This window comes from Leucoraja erinacea, chromosome 7, assembly GCF_028641065.1.
Source record: "Leucoraja erinacea ecotype New England chromosome 7, Leri_hhj_1, whole genome shotgun sequence".
Taxonomy (NCBI): domain Eukaryota; kingdom Metazoa; phylum Chordata; class Chondrichthyes; order Rajiformes; family Rajidae; genus Leucoraja; species Leucoraja erinaceus.
The window spans coordinates 43515618-43542501 of record NC_073383.1 but is presented as its reverse complement, the minus strand read 5'-3'; the positions used below and the strand labels follow the sequence as shown (position 1 = coordinate 43542501).

At 44.0% G+C, this 26884-nt stretch overlaps 1 protein-coding gene across 1 annotated transcript in view; it reads right to left on the bottom strand.

Annotated features, from left to right (window-relative positions):
• Positions 1-26566, bottom strand: part of col18a1a (collagen type XVIII alpha 1 chain a) — a 275931-nt gene extending 249365 nt beyond the window's left edge. The window contains exons 1-2 of the mRNA XM_055638409.1: positions 26420-26566; positions 26228-26304 (exon numbers count right to left, since the gene is read on the bottom strand). Of these exons, the coding sequence (XP_055494384.1) occupies positions 26228-26304; positions 26420-26433 (91 nt within the window). The 5' untranslated portion in view covers positions 26434-26566. The remainder of the gene's footprint in view (positions 1-26227; positions 26305-26419) is intronic.
• Between the last annotated feature and the right edge of the window lie 318 nt (positions 26567-26884).

Genomic DNA, 26884 nt, shown 5'->3' with positions numbered 1-26884 from the left:
ATCAGTACTGTAGTTATTTAATGAGCAACATTCACAACTATACGTTGGATTTATCCAGGTTTTACTTCTACAGTCGGTCATATACATCACAAATTTGGTCAGGAGATATTTCAGTTGAAATTTTAACGTGAATTCTGGTGGGAATGATGGAAACAGCGTTTATCAATAAAATTTTTTTAAATGGTGCTTACAAACTGGGTATCTTCATTGCTGTTCACAACACGTACATCTAATCTGAATGTCTGATAATGTGGTGTTTTGACACCTTTAAACATATTACCAAAAGAACATTTGCCGCTGTAATGTCCTTTGGCCATCTCTTGTCAATTAGTGTAATGTTTAACCTGTCAGATGGGTATAGTCGGTTTTAACAGCTATTATCATAAAATGCCTTTAGAAATTTCCATGCAACCTATATATTTTGTTATGGATAAATTATGTGAGAAGCGAGAGTGTTTCTGTGCCAATAACAATAACGACCCATGCTATGGCCATGTCATGGTAATTTTTGGTCCTTCACAGAAAACATGCTTGCATCAATCTGTAGTGTGCATGGTTAAGCATTTATGTGACCATGGTCCAGGATTTATTGACACAAGTTGATCATACGCTGAATAATCCAACCACATTTTTGTTTGGAAGTGGAAAGAACTAATAGAAATTGCATTAATTGCAATGTGTAAAAAGTGTTGAGATACTGTATTATAATTTTGCTGCATGTCATTGTTGTATATATCATGTCTTGATTGGTGAATATGTTTAGTTTGTGACTTTATTTGAAGCAGAAATAATATGTGAATGCCTCATTGAGCATAATTCCGACTGGTAACTATGCACTTTGTCCGAGCACATTATCGCACGCGTCATGCAAACCATCTTAAATGACTACCTAAACTGTCATTTGGCAACTTGAAAAGCTGCCTTGGTTGCCCGGCTGGCAACAGGGAAAAAAAGTTAAGTGAGAGCTCTGCAGTAGCTGTAAAGGGGGACATAGCGCCACTTAGAGATTTAAGACCGAAAATGGATAGTTTTTTTTTTTTTTTAGCAACCAAAGTTAGCAACGTATAATTTTTTGTGTGTTGGAAAATAAAATATAGTGGCACAGCTGGTGGACTTGCTGCCTCACACACCAGAGATCTGTATTCGATCCGGTCCTCAGCGGGTGAGGCAGCATCTATGGAGCGAAGGAAATAGGCGACGTTTCGGATCGAGACCCTTCTTCAGACTGATGTGAGGTTGGGGGAGGGGGAAGAAGAAGGGAAGAGGCGGAGACAGTGGGCTAAGGGAGAGCTGGGAAGCGGAGGAGAAAGCAGGGACTACCTGAAATTGGAGGTCAATGTTCATACCGCTGGGGTGTAAACTGCCCCAGCGAAATATGAGGTGCTGCTTCTCCAATGTATGGTGGGCCTCACTCTGGCCATGGACTAGGCTGAGGACATAAAGGTCGGATTCGGAATGGGAGTGGGGGAGGGGTTGAAGTGCTGAGCCACCAGGAAATCAGGTTGGTTATTGCGAAATGAGTGGAGGTGTTGTGCGAAGCGATCGCCAAGCCTGCACTTGATCTCACCGAGGTTGATCATACGCTGAATAATCCAACCAGATTTTTGTTTGGAAGTGGAAAGAAATAATAGAAATTGCATTCATTGCTACGTGTAAAAAGAGATGAGATACTATACTGTAATTTTGCTGCATGTCATTGTGGTATAGGTCATGTCTTGATAGGTGAATATGTTTAGTTTGTGACTTTATTTGAAGCAGAAATAATATGTGAATGCTTCATTGATTCCAACCGGTAACTATGCACTTCGTCCAAGCACATTATCGCACACAACATGCAACCGTCTTAAATGACCACCTAAACTGTCATTTGGCAACCTAAAAACCTGCCGAGGTTGCCCGGCTGGCAACAGGGAAAAAAAGATAAGTGAGAGCCCTGCCAATCCTACAAAATAGTAAGATTAAACGAGAACTTACCAGTTTGAAGTTTGATCTGTATTTTATGAGGAGTTACGATGAGGGATTATGTGAAGAACCCCGCCAGGACGCATGCGTGTCATTCTTCAAAGCAGCGGTGTGAAATCAGACAACTGTAATGACTAAACATAGTAAGATTAGAGAAGAGATACCAGTTCAGTATATGATCAAGGGTGGGAGCGGAGGGCACGTAATCCCTCATCGTAACTCCTCATAAAATACACATCAAACTTCAAACTGGTAAGTTCTCATTTAATCTTACTATTTTACTTCGGAGTCACGTGAGTGACTACGTGAAGATTTTAAAGTTCTGTGATTTCATGCCGTGGAAACGAGTCCATGCATCACGTCTGCCTTGACTGTAGGAGGAATAGTGTTAACATAATACGGACGAATTCGATATTGAAATCACAAAATTTATTAACACAAATTATGACCCTTTTATGGGTTTGAATTAATTTACAGAACTTAACATTTTTTCTGCAAATGTTCCAGTTTTCATTACTGGTTTATTGTAAAATAATTGGAATGTTTGTTCCCCTGACCATCCTGCTGCTTCGAGGACTTGGTCCATGGGCACATCCAATTGTATTGCTGCCGATGTAGCTGCAGCCCTGGTGGAATGAGATTTAAAAATGTTAGTATCCACCCCAGCCTGTGTAAGCACCTGTTTCAGCCATCTTGAGATGGTCTGGACCGTCACTCTTTTGTGAGGTTGCTTGTGGCTGATCAGAAGTCCCTTCTCATTGCCTCTTAGGATTTTAGTTTTCTCTATGTATAATGACAGGGTGTCTAACTATACAGAGACGGTCATCTGTAGGGTATGACCTAAATAGTATATTGAGGCCTGCTGATCCCTGTCTGTTCTGCTTTACAAGCTTGTAGATGTGGAACGTAATATTGTCAGGTGAGGAAGTCATGTTGTCCAGTTTATGCAGTGACTGTACCCTCTGTGCCATGACTAATGCCATTAACATGACTGTTTTTAAAGTCAGTCTGTGTAGAGTCAGAGCTGACGCTGGTGACCAGTTTCTGAGCGTCTTCAGGACAATGCTTACATCCAAAATTTGGAAGTACCTGGTTTTTGGGGGATTAGTATTAAAAATTCCCCTCATGAGCTTTGTTACCAGTGGGTGAGTCCCTACAGAGTAACGCTCTGTCCCTTGCCATAGGTAAGTCGATAGGGCACTTCTGGCGCTGTTGATGGCACTGTAACTGAGCCCCTCATCATAGTGGAGGCCTCCCAGATATTCCAGAACAGACGGGATGTTCATGTTTCTGTTGGTGATGTTGTTTTTATGGCAGTACATTTCCCACTTCCTGATGTAAACCAGATACTGTTTTTTAGTCGATTGTCTTTGGGCCGCCGAGATCATGTTCGCTGTTCGGTCTGTTAGTCCCAGTTGTAGAAGTGGTGTTTTGAAACTCTACAAATTAATAAGTTCAAATATTTATGGCATGGGTGGCTATCCCCTGTTATGGGATGTAGCAATAAGTCTGGTCTATGTGGGATGGTAATACATGGTTCTAACACCATGTTTTGTACCACTGGGAACCATGGTTGTGTAGGCCAATCGGGTACTACCAAAATACCAGACGCAGAGTCTTGTTGTATTTTCCTTAATACCCGACTGATGAGGCAGAAAGGAGGGAATGCGTAAATAAACAATTTCCCCCAATGCAGCGAAAATGCATCTGTCGCTGCTGCCCCAGGGTCTGGTTCCCATGAAACATAGTTTGGTATCTGGTTGTTTAGTCTGGATGCGAATAGATCGATATCTGGTGTTCCATATTTTGCTGTAATATCAGCAAATACTATTTTGTTCAACATCCATTCGGTGTTTTCATTAAATTTGCGTGACCTGGTGTCTGCCACTAAATTTAGTCTCCCTGGTAGGTAAGTGGCTGATATCCAAATATCTCTTTGGATGCACCATTGCCAAATTGAGTTAGCCAGATTGTCACATGATATCGATTTGTTTCCACCCATGTGGTTAATGTATGCTACCACGGTGGTATTGTCTATTTGTAGTCGAACATGCTGGTGATATGACCCAGTACAATATGACTTTAGGCCATGGAATGCACCCAACATTTCCAAGTAGTTTATGCCCAATGTGAGTAAGAAATATGCCTCCTGTGCAGCCCATCTCCCTCCACAGCTGGTGATGGTATTGGTGGCTCCCCACCCAAGTGCACTGGCATAAGATTGTAGTACCATGGAAGGGTTACTGACAATGATTGAGTTTGAACAAAACCAAATGTTGTCTATCCACCATATTAGTTCTGTTTTGGCTTGGATTGGTAGTCTCATAGGTCTGTCAAAGTGACCTGCATTAATTTTGAGCGCTTGTATTTTTGCTCTCTGTAAGTTTTGGTAATGCAGAGGTCCAAATTGTGTGGCTGGGAAAGCAGCCACTATTTTACCAATTACTTTTGCTACCAATCTGATGAATGGTTTTCTGATGTCAATGAGGTTATTGCAAGCCTCTATTAAATCTCTAGCCTTTCCCTTAGGTAGTGTCACCATCATGTGAACTGAGTCAATGGTAAACCCCAAATAATCCATAGTGGTGGACGGCGTTAGTTTAGATTTAACTGGATGGATGATAAATCCCAGTTTTTCAAATAGCTGTTTTGTGGCTGTTACAGTCTGTATGGCCAATTCCAAAGTTTTGCCCACAATGAGTATGTCATCTAAATATGCCATAACCATGTGTTTACGTTTCCGTAGAAATGCTGGGGCTGGTTTTAAAATTTTTGTGAACAGCCTGGGGGCTGATGATAGCCCATTTGGCAGTGCTTTATACTGCCAAAGTTGTCCCATCCAGTTGAATTTTAAGTAACATCTGTGGTCACCTCGTATAGGCACTGTATAGTAAGCATCTTTTAAATCGATGCTGGCCATGAAGTAGCCTTTGGAAATTAATTGTTTAGCAATAACAAAGGTTTCCATTTTAAAGTGAATATGTTGTACAAATGTATTCAATTTTGTTAGATCGATGATGATGCGACAACCACCATTTCTTTTTTTTTATTTTGGTAAAAATATTGGACACAAATTCTAATGGTTCGTGTTGTGTTATCTCAATTACACCTTTTATGTAGAGCCGCTCCAGTTCAGCTTGTGCCTCTGATTTTTCTTTATCAGAGAGCATGAACACTCGGTTCGGTATATGTTGAACTGGAGAACTGTACTTGTGTATAAACTATATTGTATATCCTTGGATACTGCTTAAGATGTAAGTATCGGTTGTTAATATGCTCCATGCATTCAAAAACCAGTGTAGTCTCCCCCCAACCTCCATGCTCTCCATATTTCTTATGGAACCAGACCCACCTACCTCCATTGTTACCAGTGGCAGGTTTACTTCTTTTTGTAGTTTTTCTGCTGTTGTTGTTGCGCTGGTGCCTGGTTTTTCGGTTTGGTTGGCATTGGGGTTCCCTGCATCTTCCAAGAAGGCCGGCCTGGGTCATGGCCTAAAAAAGACTCATGTTTGAAATACCGTGCCTTCGAGCTTTCACCAGTTCTGCTGGCGGGTGCGTAGGGATGCTGTCTTTGGCTGTAGTGGGTTTTTGTTGGTGTTCCTTTTATTAACCCCAAGGTTTTGGCTTCCTCATCGAGCTCTTTTACCTGCTTCGATAGGTTGCCTCCGAACAAGAGTATAGGTGGTTTCGTGGTCCCAGGTTTGCACAGTCCCGCGAATTTTGGGTTCAGTGTGGGTTGAATGGCACTTTTCCTGATGTTATTTATTTAATGCTGGGTGTTGCAGAAGAGTGCCAGTGCATCTTGTTGATCCTGGGACATTTCCCTGTCGTCCACTGTACGGGCAAATGCTGTTATCCCTGCGGTCAGTACTTTTTGCAATTTTACATCGATACGCCTGGCTCCTGTTCCAATGTGTTTCCATATACAGTTGTTAACTATTGGAACGTTCAGAGATATGCAATTGCCCGGTGCCAGGTGTCTTCCTGTGGTGTCCCGTACACCTGCTCTTGTAACTGGTTTAAACACATGTAGTCTATACTGGCAGCAAGCTTTGGCTCCAGATTATGTCCAGTCTGTTCCGGCTGTATAAAATTGGCCACCATGTCCAGTAAGTTCTCTTTTTCCTGCACCCCATGCACACTTGTCTTTTCTTCTGCGGCCCCCTCTTCCAGGTCAGCCCAGCACTGACCCGCAGTGCTCCCCTCCGATGAGGTAGAAGCACTGTGCAGCCCTTGAAAAGGTACTGCTGTGGGTTTACCATAGGGCCCACAGTGACCCAACTCCATATCCCGGAGTCTGTCACGTTGGAGCAAATGCTCCACACACCGCTGCATTCGGGTCCAGCGCTCTCGGTCGCTGGCCGCCCGCGGTGGTTTAAAGTCGGACTCCTCTGAGTCCACGACCTTGTTAGTTTTGTGTCTAGCCTTGCCGCCCAGCTGCGTGAATTTGGTCGGTGCGGAGGCGACATCAGGCACAGCTGATCCCACTACGGGTGATCCAAGTGCCGTTAGCTTCTGTTGTTGGCTTCCCGCTACTCCGCGGTCCTCCCTCACCAGCTTTGTCGCAGCCCTTGTCTTCTTTGTTTTCTCCATTTTCCTACCTGTAGTTGGAAATGGGAACAAAAAAGACCGCAGAGTAAACCCTTACCTGAAATTAGCTGCTTTTAAACTGCCGCCGCGGGGGAACGTCCTTCTACCGCGTCTGACGTTTCGCAATGCGTGTAGCGATATGACACGCATGCGTCCTGGCGGGGTTCTTCACGTAGTCACTCACGTGACTCCGAAGTAAAATTAAACCTCAGTTCCTAGAAATTGGGACAATCATAGAGATACTGAAGTAAAAGTATCTCCTTAATTTTTTTCTTTTGGCTATTATTAGTTGTAAAACCATTGTTTTAACTGGAAAAAAGAGCAGTTTAATGTGGAACCAAACTGAAGTTTGTTTGCAGAGAAGAGAAATGGTGTGCAAATTTCGCAGTGGAAAGAAGAAGAATGGTAGAGCTAGTCGAGTGGATCCCCCCAGCCAGAGACCCGGGTTTGATCCTTACTTCCAGCGCTGTCCATGTGAAGTTTGTGCATTCTCCCTGTGATCACATATGATTCCTCTGGATGCTCCAGTTTCCTCCCACATCCCAAAGATGTGTGGGTTTGGAGGTTAAATGGCTGAGGTAAACTCCCCCCCAGTGTGTGGGTAGAATTGAATGGAACGTGGGAAAATTCAGATTAGGGTAAAATGGGTGGTTGATGGATAGCACAGACTTAGTGGACAAAAGCATCGGTTCCCCTGCTCTCTATGCCTATATTTGCCTCGGGCAAATGGACAGATGTACACCAATTATAGGACCCAGGGCTGTTAAATGATTACATTCCCTGTAAAATATCCAGAATTGGCAACCCCATTCTGAATGAAGGGGGTGATTATAACAGCATGGATGCACAAACACAGAACACAAATTCCCTCCTAGAATTGCCCAGAGGGATCCACTACTCAATCAGACCATTGCTGAGACACTTCTCAACTCAATCCATCTGACCTGAAGCCACATCCTCTTTTAAAAGGCAAGGTGGGCAGTTTCAGTTTGGGAATTTTGGATTGGTCATATATGTCAGTGTTTGGTGGATAAGATTTCCCAGATTTCAACCCAGCTTTGCACGAACAATCACGTTCCCCTCATTATCTCAAAGCTCAGCTTGTAATGTCTCCTTTTCTCAGTCTTTGCCAATGATAATAGTTTCCTTCTGTGGGAAGTGAATAGGGTGAAACAAACATTGTGTCAACACTTGAAGAGTCGGAAATATTCATTAACAAAAATTCAAAGATCAAATAATGAATACCAAAGACAAGGTCTTAGATTGGAGGGTTAAAGGAGGCTGCCATGTTGTGAGAATACTCCTCCACTTCTATTATACTCTAGTCCCACATTCTTCATCTTTGCTGCAAAGAAAACAATTAAAATCAAAGGGTCCTCATGTTCCCATTTGTTCCAGAGTGATCAGCTTGCTTGGGTTGTGTACCTCTTTCTCAGGGTCCCATCTGTGCACAGGTAGCGCTGATGCACCTGCATTACCCAATCTTGCACTGAAGGCCATTCACCTCCAGTCCACACAGTAGAGTATTGAGCCCATAATCGCCTCATGCAGTAAACTAAATTAATCCGACATTATCAGAAATTTGGTGGTGCCGACTATTGGATGTTACACACAATACATATTTTATGTTCTAGCGAACGCAGCAAGTTTCAAGGAAGAACTCGCCCATGTGGGTGAATGGACAGGGAGCATGGCAAACATTGCCAGCTGTCGAACCACAAGGACTTCTGATTAGTTGATTATCAGAACTTTTGTGTAATTAATATATATGTAAGAGAAAAATAGCACAAGTGGACTAATCAACCTTTTGATCCCACTCTACTCACAATACTATCATAACGGATCATCCAAATTCAACAACTGGTTCTTGCTATACTCCTAGAGTATTCCTAGATTTTTCAAACCATTGAAAAATATTTATTAGAATTAGTCTAGTTTTCATAGCTGAAATTTTTGGAGTATTACATGTTTTTCTTTCCCCATGTGAGTGACAACTGGTGAGGGAGGGGGAGGGGGGGTTGGAGAAGAGAAAATCTTTCCTGTCCCCTGGTGATGTTTCAATGATCACAACTTGCAATTAATTTGCCAGCATCCTCACATTCAAAACAAGACACGTGCATAGTCCATAAAGTACAGGAAGCTTCAAAGCAATTTTTCTTTGTAGGTCGCTTTTATTGACACTTAGGTGTCAGAAGGGGAACAAAAACACACACATTAAAGCATGTTAAGAAGTGGTTTATAGAAGGCCCTCATTTTATCTGTGGGAAGAATTTGGTGTTAAAACAAGCAAACTCTCATGAAGTCGATACCCCTACTGCTTTTCTGCAAGTGACATAGGTTAACATTAACCAGCTGTAAGTATCCTACAATGTAAAGGAACATCCTAAAAATACACAATACACAGAGATTTTTGGCTCCGACTCAACTGTTTTATTCCAGCATTTTGTGTCTCTCTTCGGTGTAAACCAACATCTGCAGTTCCTTCCTGCACATGTAGTGATACAAATGATTAATACTGCTTTCTGAACAAATAATGGGGAGAAAAAGACAGCGATCTACTAGCCTGCATTATACAGTTGCAATGCTTCTATCTGATACCATCTGACTTCCTGAGGCATCATAGACTAAGTCCGTGCCATCCGTAGGAATCAAGTTGAAACTAGCCTAGAGAGGATAAGGTTACCAGATTTAATTAGAGGAAATGTTGAAGAGTGACTACATGACTTGCATCACACGAATGCCTTCAATTGGTAGATTTAGGGCAACAATTAAAAAAGTGCCGATCTTTGCAACTTCTTGTAGTGACACAGCCAGCACAGCTGCTGCCACAGAAACCTGGATTTGGGTGCTGTCTGTGTGGAGTCTGCACACTCTCTCTATGACCGTATGGGTTTGCTCCGTCCGGGTGCTCCAGTCTCCTCTCACATCCCAAAGAAATATAAGTTGATGGGTTAATTGGCCCTTGTGTGTATGTGAGTGGTGAAATCTGGGGCAATGTTGATGAGAGTGTGGGGAGAATAAGTGGCTGGTCGATGGTCAGGCCAAACTCAACAGACTGAACATTCCCATACTGACCTTTCTGTCATGGGCCTTCCACTGTCAGGGTGAGACCAAATGCAAATTGGAGGAACAGCACCTCATATTTCGCTTGGACAGCTTACAATTTGATTGCGGGGCACCCCCCCGGGGCAGCGGGGAGAAGAGTGCGGGGCCCGGGGCAGCGGGGAGAAAGAGTGCGGGGCCCGGGGCAGCGGGGAGAAGGAGTGCGGGGCCCGGGGCAGCGGGGAGAGAGAGGGGTGGGGGCCGGGGGGAGAGAGGGCGGGGGGCGGGGCAGCGGGGAGAGAGAGTGCGGGGCCCGGGGAGAGAGAGTGCGGGGCCCGGGGCAGCGGGGGAGAGGAGAGTGCGGGGGCCCGGGGGGGGGGGAGAGAGTGTGCGGGCCCGGGGCAGCGGGGGAGAGAGAGTGCGGGGGCCCGGGGCAGCGGGGAGGAGAGAGTGCGGGGAGCCCGGGGCGCGGGGAGAAGAGGTGTGCGGGGCCCGGGGGCAGCGGGGAGAGAGAGGGGAGAGAGAGGGCGGGGCCCGGGGCAGCGGGGAGAGAGAGTGCGGTGCCCGGGGCAGCGGGGAGAAGGATGCGGGGCCCGGGGCAGCGGGGGAGAAGGAGTGCGGGGCCCCGGGGCAGCGGGGAGAAGAGAGTGCGGGGCCCGGGGCAGCGGGGAGAGAGAGTTCAAGTAACCCTTGCATTCCCTCTCTCCGTCCCTCCCCCACCCTAGTGGTCCTACTAGTTTCACCACCGTCCTGCTTAGTATCACGGTTTGTATCCACTCATTATCACCTTCTCCACATCCAACAATGGACCATAAACTCACTGCCTCACTCTCAGATTCTCTTTGGATAAGCTTTTGTTACCCCTGCAGTAAATACTCCCACCTCACTTCCAATTTCAAAGTGCAGTAAAACTCCAGTAATCCATTATCCAGTTGTTCAAAAATTCTGATGGTTTGACATCTGCTTCACCAAGGACCCATTCCCATGCTCCTTTTAACAAACCAGGGTCCCTTGAAACTCACCTGTTTCTATATCCTGCGTTCCCTTGAAACTCACCGGGGGCCCCACTTCATTTAAACTTAATGGAAATTTTATTCTACTACCGTATAACAACTGAAAATAAAATTAAAGTAAAATTATGTTAGATATTGGAATTACATCCTATAATAGCATGAATAATGAACAAAATCTGACACCATCTGACTACCTGAGGCATCATAGACTTACAGATTAAAAGCCCTAGGTGCACAACATTGTTCAAATTCCTACCTGATCCTTTCAAACAACTAGTGAGACAATCGTCCACATCCTTACAGACGATATATTTGCCAAGGAAGTCTGGCAAAAGATCCTTATCAAGGTTTATCCCAAGCATCTGCATGGCAGAGGACTCTGATCTACTGGTTGTACCCAGGGACTGGAACAAACATTCCCTAGTGGTGGAATATCATCAGTTAGGTGAAAGATTCACTTTGGTTGCCCGAAGCCTGCTGTTCGTCCAGTGTAAAGGAATGTCTGTAAGTGATTGCTAGTAACTGGCATATTCTTGGGTGCAGCAGAATAGGGTGAGCCATCAAAGTCTGTGTGGGAAAGACCACAGTCAGGAGGTTGGTTCCTGCAAAATAGCATCTCAAAGACTCCATGGAGAAAATCCAGGTGGTCACAGGAAGAACGTACAAACTCCGTACAAACACCTATAATCATCATCAAACCCAGGTCTCTGGTGTTGTAAGGCAGCAACACCAATGCTGCATCAATATGCTGGCCAAGTGGCATTGACACATTGCAAGCGAATGTATTGAACTGATGCCACAATGAACGCAGCAGAAAAATTTGTGCTGATTGTATTTATTACATCCATTATGATTAAAAATCACTCCGGCTGATCACACCTGGGACAGATTTGGCCATGGCAACATACAATGGTACCATTCACAATGGTTTTACTATCTGTTGAATTCACAAATTGAAGTGAGGAATATGAAAGGCCTGTGATAATTTGGAGAAGATTAAAACTCACCAATTGTTCAATGGTGTTTGGTTAGGGTCAGGTTCCACTTTGTCAAGATCTCATTCTCTTCCATACTACTTATTTCCTTCAATAATATCTTCCACTGTTGGTTCTGAGAGCCCTACCTCTCAAAAACAGAACGTTATACAGAGTCTAGTAAGGATGACTTTGAGTTTTAACACTTCCTGCTTACCTCTGAGCAGGAATTCCCTTTCTCCGGCTCCATGTTAGTCATAGAGTGATAGTGTGGAAACAGGCCCTTTGGCCAAACTTGCCCAACATCTCCTCGCTACACTCGTCCCACCTGCCTGCGTTTGGTCCATACCCTCCAAACTTGTCCTATCCATGTACCCGTCTAACTGTTTTTTAAACGTTGGGATAGTCCCAGCCTCAACTACCTCCTCTGGCATCTTGTTCCATTCACCCACCACCCTTTGTGTGAAAAAGTTACCTCTCAGATTCCTATTAAATCTTTTCCCCTCTACCTTGAGCCTATGTCCTCTGGTCCTCAATTCCCCTACTCTGGTCTAGAGATTCTATGCATTTACCCGATCTATTCCTCTCATGATCTTATACACCTCTATAAGATCACTCCTCACCCTCCTGCACTTCAAGGATTAGAGACCCAGTCCACTCAACCTCTCCCTATAGCTCAGACCCTCTAGTCCTGGCAACATCCTCGTAAACCTTCTCTGAACCCTTTCAAGCTTAACCATATCTTTCCTATAACATGGTGCCCAGAATACTCTAAATGCAGGCTCACCAACGTCTTATACAACTGCAACTTAACCTCCCAACTTCTATACTCAATATACCACCTATGTGTTAGTGATGTTTTTTACAAAACCCATCAAGCTTTAGGTCACTAACACTAATGTCTCATGGGTTCATTGTCAATAACCCTCTGAAATCCTTCAAGATACAATTTCCCCTATCCTCATCAAGTTATTGAATGCATTAGATAAGGATGTCCAATTATCACATTTTAGAGCCAGGGAAAAAATATGCAGCACCAAAAGAGATCCTTCTGCCCACCAAATCTGTGCTGACCATCATGCACTAATTTACTCAAATCACATTCAACCCTTCTGCACACTTGGAGCAATTTACAGTAGCCAATTAACATACCAACCTACAGGCCTCTGGGTGGGGGAGGCAGGAGCACCCAGGGGAAATCCAAGGACGTGTTTGCCCAAAGGTAGATATCGAACTTGGGTCTTTGGAGCTGTAAGGCATCAGCCACTGGATTTTGAATGTAACTCTCATAGTGCGAGTGACAGTCAGTAACCAAATGTATTGCATTTCAAGACACAAATAATTGCAGATGCTGGTTTACAAATAAAGACACATAGTGCTGGAGTAACTCAGCGGGTCAGGCAGCATCTCTGGAAGACATGGATAGGCTTGAGTTAGGTGCCTTCGTCAGGCCGATTGTAGTGGAAGAGAGATGGGAGGAGAGCAAAGCCTGGTCAAGTGATACAGGTGAGGGGAGGGTTTGTGCACCCATGCAGAAATCTTTGATATGGACTATCTATGACATTTCTCTCCCTTTTCTTAATTTGTGTCTCCATCGCAGGGGGCTGCCTATCTACTGATGTCCGCTAGAAACCAACCAACCCCTACACTTATCTGAATGACACTAATCTGCCTCTTGCAATGATGCCATCCTTTACTCTCAATTTTGCTGCCTCTGCTACATCTGCTCCAAAGTTGAGGTTTTCCATTCAAGGGCATCTGATAAACCGGCGTTTCTTTTTATACGTGGTTTCCGGCCTGCTGTTAGGGAAGGGGTTGTGCGGGAGAAAGAGCAGGGGTGTGGTTTAATGAGATACTACCCAAAAATGGAGTATTCAAAGATCATACCATTGTGTTGTAAGCGGTTTCTCCAGTTTACGTGTGGCCTCTGTCTGGTAAAGGAGGAGGCCCAGGAGAGAAAGGTCAGTGTGGGAATGGGAAGGGCAGTTATAGTGATCAGTAACCAGGAGATCCAGTAGGCCTTGGCAGACCACGCGCAAGTGTTCAGTCACCAAGTCTACACTTAGTCTTGCCCATGTACGAGAAGCCACATTGGAAACACTGGTTAGAGCAGGTGCACAGGAACCTGCCTCACCTGGAAGGTCTTCTGGGGCCCCCTGATGGAGGTGAGGGAGGTGTAGGGACAGGTGTTACATCTCCTGTGGGTGCAGGGGAAAGTACCTGGGGAGGTGGTGGTTTGGGTGGGATGGGATGAGTGAACCAAGGAGTTGCAGAGGGAGCAGTCTCTGCAGAAAATGGAAAGTGGTGGACATGGGAAGATGTGACTAGTGTTGGGATCACATTGGAGGTGACGGAAATGTTGGGAGTATGATACGTTGGATGTAGAGGCTGGTGGGGTGAAATGCGAGCACAAGAATAACATGTCCTTGTTCTATCTGAGTGGAGGGGGATAAAACTATCTTTAATTGGACTTAATCGGACTTTACCTTGCACTAAATGTTGGGCTGGACACCAGAAGGGTTAATAGTACAGATATCGGTGAGTCTGCAGGACAAGAGAGATGGGAAAAGGCGTGGTCAGGGAAACACATGTTAAACTCTTGAGGCTTTGCTGAGCTCAAAAGAAGTAGATGCTACTTATGATAGAGGCAGAAGAGTTCTGGATTGAGTTTAAGTTTACGGCAGGAGTGAGCTAGAAACAGGACCAGTCTGAGAAGAAACATGTCCCTTTGGGGATCATTGGGTGTTCCTCAAATAAACACAAAACATACTGGATAAACTCAGCAGGAAAAAGAAACAGTTGATGTTTCAGATCAGAAAATCTTTGTAAGAAGTGAGTAAAGGAGGAAATACTAGTTTGTTTTCCATTGGAACGACGAATTTGCAAAACAAAGGGAATGGATGTGATAGCATGAGTCGAAATGAACTAATAGCTGTAGCTAACAGCACGTTAGCCTCTTTGGTTGGGGAATGTGTTGTTTCAGGTAAGGTTGCGGGACATTTCCGGTAGGCCAGACATATACAATTCTGAGAAGAAATATGGAGCCAGAGGGGTTCATTGCCCACAGAACCATGTGACCTATGAGACCAGCTGCTTCTTTTAGGAGGGAGAAGTGCAGAAAGTATGGGGATGAATGGCGCATCTTAACAAGAAAACAAATATTTGTCCCTGTCCCAAAGTAGACAACATCTTGTGACATATTACGGAGGCAGTGTGCTTACATTCCATTCTAGAACAACAGAATCTGTGCTGTTCCTGCCTTCTGCAAGAAATATGTTTGCAGCTTGAGCACTGAACTTGCACCTAATTCCAGCAGGACCCTGGGGAACAATTAGAAATGGAATAAACTCTCAGACAGCAGCGGTCAATCACTTCACTATGTTTTGTGAACTTCAGAGCAACGATCAAGATAAGGAAAAATTTCCTTTCCAATAGGAATCAAGTTGAAACTAGCCTAGAGAGGATAAGGTTACCAGATTTAATTAGAGGAAATGTTGAAGAGTGACTACATGACTTGCATCACACGAATGCCTTCAATTGGTAGATTTAGGGCAACGATTAAAAAAGTGCCGATCTTTGCAACTTCTTGTAGCGACACAGCCAGCGCAGCTGCTGCCACAGAAACCTGGATTTAGGTGCTGTCTGTGTGGAGTCTGCACACTCTCTCTATGACCATATGGGTTTGCTCCGTCTGGGTGCTCCAGTCTCCTCCAACATCCCAAAGATATATAAGTTGATGGATTAATTGGTCCTTGTGTGTATGTGAGTGGTGAAATCTGGGGCAAAGTTGATGAGAGTGTGGGGAGAATAAGTGGTTGGTCGATGGTCAGACCAAACTCAACAGACTGAATATTCCCATACTGACCTTTCCGTCATGGGCCTTCCACTGTCAGGGTGAGACCAAATGCAAATTGGAGGAACAGCACCTCATATTTCGCTTGGACAGCTTACAATTTGATTTCTCTCATTTCAAGTAACCCTTGCATTCCCTCTCTCCGTCCCTCCCCCACCCTAGTGGTCCTACTAGTTTCACCACCGTCCTGCTTAGTATCACGGTTTGTATCCACTCATTATCACCTTCGCCACAGCCAACAATGGACCATTGTGGGCTCCACTTTTCCTTGATCATTATTGCTGGCTGCGATTTGTTCTTTTCATACTTTTCATTCATTTGTTTTTAGTACCTTTTCATACTTCTAGTTTCCCTCTCCCCGACTCTCAGTCGAAAGAAGGGTCTCGACCTGAAATGTCACCTATTCCTTTTCTCCAGAGATGTTGACCCGCTGAGTTACTCCACATTTTTGTCCATCTTCGGTGTAAACCAGCATCCGCACTTCCTTCCTACACAGACTGAAGGGACTGTTTGCATGCGTTATGTCTCCGTGAATCTTGAACAAACATAATCCAAGCTGACCATTGCCCCTCCACTTCTGCAATTCTCTTCCAATCCTTCTATGGACTCTCCATCTCATAACATTCTCCCAGTCTCACCTCACCCCTCACCACAAAGCCTCACCCCTACATCCCCCATTTACTGCATCCCCCATTTACTTTACCCTTCCATACCTTTAGCTGCCCAGATCAGAGGCTTGTGTTCCTCCCTTTAAACTCACTGCCTCACTCTCGGATTCTCTTTGGATATGCTTTTGTTACCCCTGCAGTAAATACTCCCACCTTACTTCCAATTTCAAAGTACAGTAAAACTCCAGTAATTCATTATCCAGTTGTTCAGAAATTCTGATGGTTTGACATCTGCTTCACCAAGGGCCCATTCCCATGCTCCTTTTAACAAACCAGGGTCCCTTGAAACTCACCTGTTTCTATATCCTGCGTTCCCTTGAAACTCACCGGGGGCCCCACTTCATTTAAACTTAATGGAAATTTTATTCTACTACTGTATAACAACTGAAAATAAAATTAAAGTAAAATTATGTTAGATATTGGAATTACATCCTATAATAGCATCCAATAATGAACAAAATCACCAGATTATTGGAGTTTTATGTCACTACTCCTGAGAAGCATCTTGGGAGATTGTGACATTTTGAAGTTAACAAACCCACTGAATAAATGCAAGTATTTATGTAGGTTGGAAATTGTAAAGCACCTTTTGAATCAATAAAATACTGAATCACACAAATCTGGTGGCGCAGCAGTATTGCATGTTTACAGCAATCAGGGACCCGGGTTCGATCCTGCTGTCTTTACGGAGTTTGCACATTCTCACGTGACCTGCGTAGGTTTTCTCCGGGTGCTCCGGTTTCTGTCCACATTCCAAAGCTGTACAGGTTTGTAGGTTGATCGGCTTCAGTAACATTGTAAATTGTCCCTGGTGTGTGTAGGATAGTGTTAGCGTGCGGGGTGATCGCTGGTCGGCTCAAACTCGGTGGGCCGAAAGGCCTGTTTCGCACACTATCTCTAAACTAAATTGAAGTCACAGAAGATAGACACAAAATGCTGGAGTAACTCAGCGGGACAGGAAGCATTTCTGGAGAGAAGGAATGGGTGACGTTTCAGGTCGAGACCCGAAACTCAAGAAGGGTCTCGACCCGAAACGTCACCCATTTCTTCTCGCCAAAGATGCTGCCTATCCCGGTGAGTTACTCCAGCATTTTATGTCTATGTATGGTTTAAACCAGCATCTGCAGTTCCTTCCTACACATTAAACTGAAGGCACACGTTGATTCTTGCTGTGGTTCACTGTAGTGCACAAAAAATGCTGCTGAAGTATTTCAAACTAGATTCCTGAACAAAGACAAGCCTTCAAGGAAATCCTTTAGTCAGATGCCGCAAAATGCGCCCAACCCATCTGCAGAGCTGTACAGATTAACTCTCCACTACAGGCAGAAGCATCAAATACTGCAGGAGATTCACAAAGTCCACCTTTCCAACTAAACACAAACCTATTTACCATTGAGGTGAAACAAGTTGATTTATCTTGCCAGTCTTCATTGTCAACTGGCCATTGTGTCACATCAAACTCTTTTACCATGGGTCAGATCAGAGCACCCTCATCTCTGATTCCAAAACACAAAATGAAAGAACAACACATCATATTCCATATGGGTAGCCTGCAACCCCATGGTGTGTATGCTCAAATTTCCAATTTCAGGTAACTTACTCCCTCCATCTTCCTTTACCGCTCCCACCATTCCACCCGGTTCTTCTTCTTTTGTTCACCTTTTGCATTTCTATCACTCACACCTCTCTACGTGAGTTTCTTCTCCGTTATACTTATCCGTTTCCATTCATCGCCCATCAAGTTCAAGTGTATTGTCATTTGATCAAGTATGGTGAGGCACAGCTACAATGAAAACCTTGTTGGAGCAGCATCACAGGCACATACACAAACACATAGTATACATAAATCATACACAAAATTCTCCAAGAGTTTGGCATGACTTTGGTTCTGGAGCAAAGTGAAGGTTGGACATTTCCCATTTGTTTCATGGAGTAACTCCACTCCAATGGGAAGCTTATTGGAGACGAGATGCAATGAGGACAACGGACTAGGAGCAATGGTGGACACAAAATGCTGGAGTAACTCAGCGGGTCAGGCAGCATCTCTGGGGAGAAGGAATGGGCGACATTTCGGGTCGAGACCCTTCTTCAGACTGATCAATGTAGGAGCAACGATACAACAGTGCTCTACCCCGATTGAATTAAAATCATAGCTTACAAGTCAACATACAGCAGACATAGAGAGACAAACTTGAGAAAGATGTTCCATAGTTTCTCTCAGTTGGCAGAGTCAATGGGTTCACGAGGCCAAGAAAACCAATCTACTGTGGTAGGAACTGCTTGCTGCTTTTCCCCTCAAATTAAACATACAACAAAGATCACATTCACTCCAACACGAGATGGAAGGAAGCCACACTGTGATTCAGGCTGCAGCTCTTCAGACATTGGGAGAAGGCCATTGAGAAGAACCCCTTTGCTATGGCAGGTCCTTGCCAAGGATCCTCACCATTGGGCCATGCCTTCTCCTTGCTGCTACAGTCAGGCAGGAGGTACAGAAACCTCAGGTCCCACACCACCAAATTCAGGAGCAACTAATTTCTCACAACCATCAAGTTCTTGAACCGACCTGCACGATCTTAATCCTACTTCAGCGATGGAACATTACGGACTACGTTTTCCACTACCATGGACTTGTTATCTAATTGTGTATTTTTGTAGTTGTTTTCATTTCACTGTCTTGTGTAATTTACTTGTAAAGTATTTGTGTGTTGTCTACATGCCAGTGATGCTGCTGCAAGCGAGATTTTCATTGTACAGTACTTGTACCTCACCACACATGTGGTCTGTACAGCACTTTGGTCAACGTGGGCTGTTTTTAAATGTGCTTTATAAATACATTTGATTGATTGATTGATTGATGTGCTTATGATAATAAACTCATCTTGACTTGACGCTCCAGTTTCTAAATTGCTACCAACCAAGTTACCAATGTGGCAGCAGAAGCATAGGAAGTTCTGAATGAATAAGTGCAGAATGGGTTGAGATACATATGCATGTGCAGAGCACATTGCGAAACACAGAAAGGTTCTCGACTGATTTAGGCTGAAACTCCTTATCTGACCACCCAGCTATGACAAGCAGATGGGTTCTGGCAAGAGGAGTCAGGAATGTTCATCTGCAGCCTTCAGAAGAGCTGTCAATGGTGCAGAAGCTTTTAACTGCAGTCTTAATCTCCCGTAAACCTAGGATCTGACATAGCTAGCGATAAGATTGAAAATTTAGCTTTATCCGGCTCATGTGATAAATACACTGCTGGGAATAAAGGTGAAATAAAGCAAAGCCTTCTCTAATAAAAAGAAACTTACGTAAACAACTTGCAATTCTTTTAATGATGAACACATGCAGAGGCTGCACTTATAACTCAGAGTGGTAGCAACTTGGTTAAAGCTACATTGCTCGACTGTGTTCAACAAATTATTTTTATTGTATTCCCTACATCTGAATATAGCCCTATTTTGTTGAAAAGAATTACTTGACAATGTGCTGACTTGTATTCAAGAACAAAACATAAAGTACTGGAGGAACTTAGCAGGTCAGGCAGCATCTGTGGAATGGATAGATTACATTTCTGAATGGGACCCTTCAGCAGACTGATTGTTATAGGGGGAAGATAGCTGTCCTCTGTCCATTCCCTCTACAGATGCTGCCTGACCCTCCGAGTTCCTCCAGCACCTTGTGTTTTGTTCAAGGTTCCAACATGTACAGTTCCTTAAGTCTCCTCTGTATTCAAGAAAAGTAGTATAAAGCATTTATAAAGCATTTTATCTGGTGTGCAAGTGAATGGTCGAATCTGGGGGTGATGTTGGGGTGTAAATGAGGAGAATGTGAAAAAAATATTTTTTAATGGGTATTAATTTGTGTTAGTTGATTGTGTCTCTTTTTTTTTCTTTTTTTTTAAAAAAAAAGCTACTGTAATGCGCCCTTTTAAATTGCCCCTCGGGGATGAATAAAGTGCTTGATTGATTGATTGATTGATTTATTAGGTGTAATTCGATGGCTGATCGTTGGTGTTCAGCTAAACTTCAGTAGACATTTGTTGTCTACATCACATTAGTGACAAAATTAAAATTAAATGAATTATTTTGAAATGACCCTGTCAACATCTGCACTGGGGTTGTGACCTGCTGAGGAAGCAGTTTTGCAAGATTAAGGTCACTGACTTGAAGAGCTGCCCACGCAGAGCAGTGAACTCCAATCATCGACTTACCCTGCTTCAACCACATACTTAGATGGTATTGAGATGCAAATCAATGGACCGTTGGTGAAAGGGGTAAATCAGTTTGTAAATGGGGAGAAGGTTAACAAGAACACATTTAGTAGCCTTTCATACACAGACGTAAGGAGACTAAATAGATTATGGACTTTATAAAAAAGCTTCTTCTATCTCCACTTCCAAATGTACAACTCAGGCATGCTCTTACCAAGCTACTTTTAGCAGTTCCTGACTCACCTCACCCACTTTGCATTCTACACTTCCTGAAAAAGTTGCATGTTGTTTGGTAAAGTGTGTCATAATCTTTCTCAGTTCAAGTTAAGACACATCTCAACCCTTGTTCAAGGAGATTTGCTGCCTCTGCAACGTTCAGAAACTATAACACAGATTGAAATGTTGAGGAGAGAATAGCTGATGCCTCCTTCAACAAACAAACCTTTACTGAGGTGACATATGAGAGAAAGCAACTTTCACTCCAAGGCTTACCACCAAGGGCATGTGTCTGAAGAAGGGCCCGACCCAAAACATCACCCATCCTTTGTCTCTAGAGATACTACTGCCTGACCCACTGAGTTACTCCCGCACTTTGCGTCAACCTTCTTTACCACCAAGGGTGGCCAATGGCACAACTGGTGGAACTCTCATGGGAAGATGATACTGAGTGCATTTGTATACTGCCTTTGACTTAGTTCAAAAAGTCCCAAGGTGCTTTGCAGAAGGAATTTAGAAGTCAGTGTCTAAATCCTAGCCCAGCATCTTAAAAAGCAGATATTGATCAACAGGCAGAGAGCTCAAGGGAACAAATTCTACACGTAGGACTTTGGCAACATAAGACAGAGCAGCATTCAGTACAATAATTAAAATCAATGTTTTGCAAGAAACCAGATTTGGGCACCAAAACCCAAGCTGACACCAGTGGGACACCAAAGAAATGTTGCACTGTTGTAGGTGGTGTATTTTGGATGAGACACTATCAAGAGTCATCAAGAGTGTGCAATTGTCATGTACACCCAACCGAATAACAACGTTTTTACTTGCTGCACCTTGACAGGCACACTAATGCAACAGCACAACAAATAAATATACAGAAATAATACAATATTAATTATCAATTATACAAACTAGACCATAGCTCCAAGAGGTGGATATGAAGCATCCATCAATGTTATTTCAATGAAAAACTATGATGAACAATGATCCAACCATCAGCTGCTGCCCTGCACCAAGATGGTGTCCTGAATAACATTTAATCCTTAACCTTTGCGGCTGTGTGTTGTGTCTGCACCATCATCCATCATCAGAACAGAGAATTTGTTGGCTAGGATTCACTCTTGGAGGGGTGCTGTAACTGTTGCAACTGTTAACTAAGTGATGAAAATACGAAGGAGTCAGGGCAGTCAAACATGATAATTTTAAATATTTATCTTTTATTACAAGGGAATTTGAGTGCAGGAGTAATGGTGACTTCCATGTAACAGCCTTGGCTACGTTGCACCCAGAGTATTGTGTGCACTTTTTGGTCTCCTTGCCCAAATGAAAAAATGCACTTATCATAAAGAGAGTGAGATAGATATTCACCAGATGGTTTTTCACGAAAGTGGTCTGTTTATGAGGCAAGATCGAGTTGACCAGATCTGCATTCTCTAAAGTTCAGCAGAATGGGATCTGGTTGCATTGAATCTTGCCAAATTCTTACAGCGCTTAACAAGAAAGATATTTCCACTGACTGGGGGAATATGTCTAGAAATACAGGACATAGTCCTTCCTGTAAGGTGACAGACATTTAGAACTGAGAAGAGAAAACATTTGTTTGGAGTTCTCTACCCTGGAGTGCTCTGGAGGCTTGATCACTGTCCATCTATATCAGAGATCTGGATATCAAGGGAAGTTAGGGCATGGGAGGAAATCAGTCATGATCTTGACGTATGGCAGAGCAGGTTTGAGGAACCAATGACCTACTCCCGTTCCTAATTCCAAAGCTCTTGAGTCTTATTTCGCAACAGGCATTAGCCGTCAACTTTCCGTAATCTCACTCCCACTCGCGAACACAACATAAAAGATGTTTATAGAGTCAACATAATGACTCTCGAAGGACAGTCACAGTGCCCCACAAGTCATTCAAGGTTTGAAAAGTGGTCAAGCCCCATGGATATTACAATAATATTGGAAAGTTCTGTGAATTATTAAGGAGCAGTAACACAGAAGGATTTCAGATTTACGTCTTAAAATGTGAAACATGAAACAACTATTGCAAAAGAATTGCATAAAAGTAAACCACTCCATTAAAAGAAAGGAAACGCTGTTTAAGTCATTAAGGATTGTGCTTCATTGGGAAATGAATGAGTTTCTGGAGCCTCCTGCAACAGTGCAAAACATGAAAGGTAATATTCCCAATAGAGTGCACGCACCATACCCCATTTCCATTCCCAGAAACCATCAAAGACCTCAAGACAAACTGAATTAAGCTACGTTCAACATCATTTGACAAGATAATTTTTTTGCCAAGAAACTAATGTTTGCACTGTAGTTTTCCACCCAGGATGGGCACAGAGTGCAGTTCCAAATCATCCAAAACCCTCGCCCACATACCAACCGGCATCAGGTTTCCTTCACCTTTTACCTCCTAGCTTTGTCCATTGTCCATTGACGGACATTGCCCTTCAGCGGACTGGAGTCAAACCAAGCTGACCATGACGGGATGTTTCACAGCATGAAAACTACAACATAAAATGTTGCTCAGTCAGTTTAGAAAAGCCATGCCATAGCATAGTCTGTCATAACATATGCTTCATGATTCTTGCCTAACCTTCCTCCAATGGATGACCATACACATAAACCCTTCTCCCGCTTATAGCTAATACCAGGTACATCTATAGCAGAGTTTATGCCTCACCATTCCCATTCATTTTGCCTCTGAAACACTGCATGGGAGCAAACACATGTGGCACTGTAATAGACTGGATTGATTTGAGAGGAAGACGTGTGCCAATTGTATTTTCTGTGTACAGGTTTCCCCCAGGTTATGAATGCCTGACTTATGCACATCCTGTACTTTAGGAACGGGTGTTTGCGAGACCTGCAGGATGGATTTGCCGGCTGCTGCTGGTCTGCAGGCAGCTTCTGCCCTGTGGGAACTCAATTCATGACGATGTAATTGCACCGTGCAGAGTAATCTAAACGGTTACGTTTAACACCCCAGTCTAAAGTTTAACAGTGTGCTTGGCCGGCCTATTTTTTAATTGAAATATATTGCCGGGCAGCCACATTTCTAACTTGCAAGCTGTTCGGATTGCGAACAATTCTCAGGAATGGTACCATATCGTAACCTGGAAATACCTGTATACTGCAATACGAATGAAGAATGCCTTTGAAATATAAAATTCCCATATGCTACATGCTCAAGATCCACTTGCTCTCAAAATTTCATCCCATTGTAAAATTGCGACAACCTCCTATGCATTCTTAAGTCCCGCCTCACTGAGAAGTAGTTAATTGTGACCTTCAGTCACACAAACGCCTTCCACAACCTGGCAGTATTATGTATGGAAATGTAAACCTATCACACACAGACCATAATGCCCTTCCTCAAGGTTCAACCACAGGTAGCCAATGCCTGTGTGTAGCCAACCATACGACCACAATGAGGGAAAGCTATTCCTCTGTAAGAGGCTGAACGGATGTAATCATTCAGTGAACAAATCATTTCAAAGTCAATGAAGTGCTTCAAGTGTTGTTGCTTAGGAGTCAGAAGCAATAGCTAATTTTCACACGGCAGGGTCCCACAATCAACAATGAGCTAAGTAACCTGAGATGGGCGCCACAGTGGCACAGCAGGTGGACCACTCCCTCACAGGGACCTGGCTTGGATCCTGTAGGTTCTCACTGTGACCTCCAAGGTTTTCCTCTGGCTTCCTGCCACATCCTAAAGGTGTGCAGGTTAAGTTAATTGGCCATTGTAAATTACTCCCTGGTGACAGATGGAATCTGGGGGGAGTCAATGAGAATATGAGGACAAAACCTGGGATTAATGGACGGTTGAAGGAGCGCTTAAACCCAGTGGGCTGATGGGTTTGTTTCTGTGTTGGCTCTCTATGGTTGAAAATGAAATATTGATCCACTGACTTTCCACCAACAAAACAAAATGATAGTGATTTTTTTAGGTTTGAGGTGGTGACCTTACACTTAATATCTCAGTCAAAAGACAGCAATGTAAGTTCAGCAAACACACACCCTTTCCCTCATATGGTCAGCCTTTTACTGCGGCTCGAGCCCACCACCATTTCACTTGGGGAGGGAGTGTGTTGCTTCCTTTTGTGCACACTCTTCTCGCATCCCAGCCTCCAGTCGAGAAGCAAACAGGCAGATGTTCACACACATGGCAGGATCCCAATCCGATGCCACTCATTAAACAAATATTTAATCTGCCCTCTCGTGGTGGTGGGAGATGAGGTGTAAATGTAACCGTGTGGCATGACTAGTGTGGTTGGAGGAATTGAGCTCGCACTATTATCCAGTCGTTATTTATTCCAACTAACATGTCATTCTTGCTGGTAGGGTCAGGTTCTGCCAACTTCACCCTCGACATCACGACTCTCACAACATTTAAGCATCATCTAGGCGATCACTTGAATCGCCAAGGCTGAGAATGGACCAAACACAGGTAGATAGGAACTGGTGTAGACAAGCACAATGGTCAGCTTGGACACAAAGGGCCGAAGGGCACATTTCTGGAGGCTCGATGACATTTCACAGACTCGTGAACGCTGAGACCAGGGAAGGCAAGCCTTCCTTTTGGGATCACCCATGAGTGTGAGGGACCCTACGCTCACAAGCTCATCAGACAAAACTTCCAGGATCAGTAACAAAAATAAACAGGGCACAGATCTACATAGTCAGCAAACACACACCTGGGCAACAACTAAATCTGAGTAAAGAGATCTTTATCCCCTCAGGGGTAAATAGGAGGGCCTGGAAAATGTCTACAAAGATAAAACCAGAGCTGAGCTGACATTTATCATGAATGGTTACAGATACCTGGGCCCCTTCCGCACGATAAGAATGAAGGATCACTTGATAGCGTCCTTTCAGGTTTGGATTTGGTTTCACAGGTTAATCAGATGGTTCAACAATCATGAGAGACGACGGAGTTCGCAGCACAGGGAGTGGTCCAAGCGAGTTAAGAACAAGGTAACATACAGAGACCATTGGCTGCTTCTGTCCTGTATACTTCACTGTAAATCAATGTAACTGGCAGCCAAAGATAGACACAAAGTGTTCGAGTAACTCACCGGCCAGGCAGCTTTTCTGGAGAAAAAGGATGGGCGACGTTTCTGGTTGGGATCCTTCTTCCCGTCCCGAAATGTAATTCATCCTTTTTCTCCAGGGATGCTGCCTGACCCACTGAGTTACTCCAGCACGTTGTGTCTATCTTCGATATAAACCAGCATATCCAGTTAATTTCTACACAATTGGTAGCCAACACTAGGGAAATCTCAAACACTTGCAACCAACAGGTTACCAAGAGTCCCGGTTTCTCTTGCCCATTCCCGTTATTCGCATCCTTCCCGAAGATAAAGTTTCCGTCCGCTGCTGGCAGTTTGCAAAACTGTGCATCGAGACAGCTCCCGAGGGTTAAGGTAACCGGGGCACGTTGACTGAATTCAAGTTTCCTACATTCTCCTCTTCCCAATCCCTGAAAACGACACAACATCCACACTCCCTAACACACTGCCAAATATACAAGCTCCCCCGCCGGCAGAATGACCAAAATACAAACTTGCAAAGCCACAGAACCAACAGCGAGCGATTGCCCGGCGAGCAGATTGTTTGCAAAGAAGGACATGCAGAGTAGAAGTAATCTGGTTAAACAATTTGCTCCCTTTCCTGCACACACTCATACACACACAGTTTACCTGGGTCCTGGGACGCTGTTGGAACGCCGAGAAATAGAATGAAACAGAAGATCGCTGGTTTCCACTGTATCTGGCACCTGTGAAGAGTGGACAGGGAAACGAGTTTGAAACACGCGCAAAAGTAGCTTTGTTTTAATGCCGGGATAAGTTTTCTCAATGGACGAGAGGAGCACAGGCAGATGGGGCACTCACCTTCTTCCATGCATGGCTGATTCTGGTGCTACAACTTGGTAACTCGCAGACAGACAGCAGAAATGAGGGACTTCTATTTCCCAACTGCGTCTGAACAGCTGACTCAAAAGCAGCAAGTATTTGAAAGAGAGGGAGAGAGAGAAAGAGAGGGGAGGGGGGAGCCAGAGAGGCGGGCAAAAGTATTAACTCTCTCTGCCCCAGGCTCAGGAATCCCCTGGGTCCTATCGCCTGGTTAACCGAAAGTCATCAAATCCATCTCGTTTAAGTTTTATATACTAATAATAAATGGCTTCTTCTCAGGGTATGGTTGATCTAAATCAAATGTACACATCTGTTTGGATTGAGGAAGGAGAGGCGAAAGAGTATTACAGGAGCATCCGTCCTCCTTCTGATCTGTGTCCTGGTCTCGCTTCTGCACAGGAAGAGTTCAAACTCCACAGAAACTTGCATGTGAAAAATTAAAAA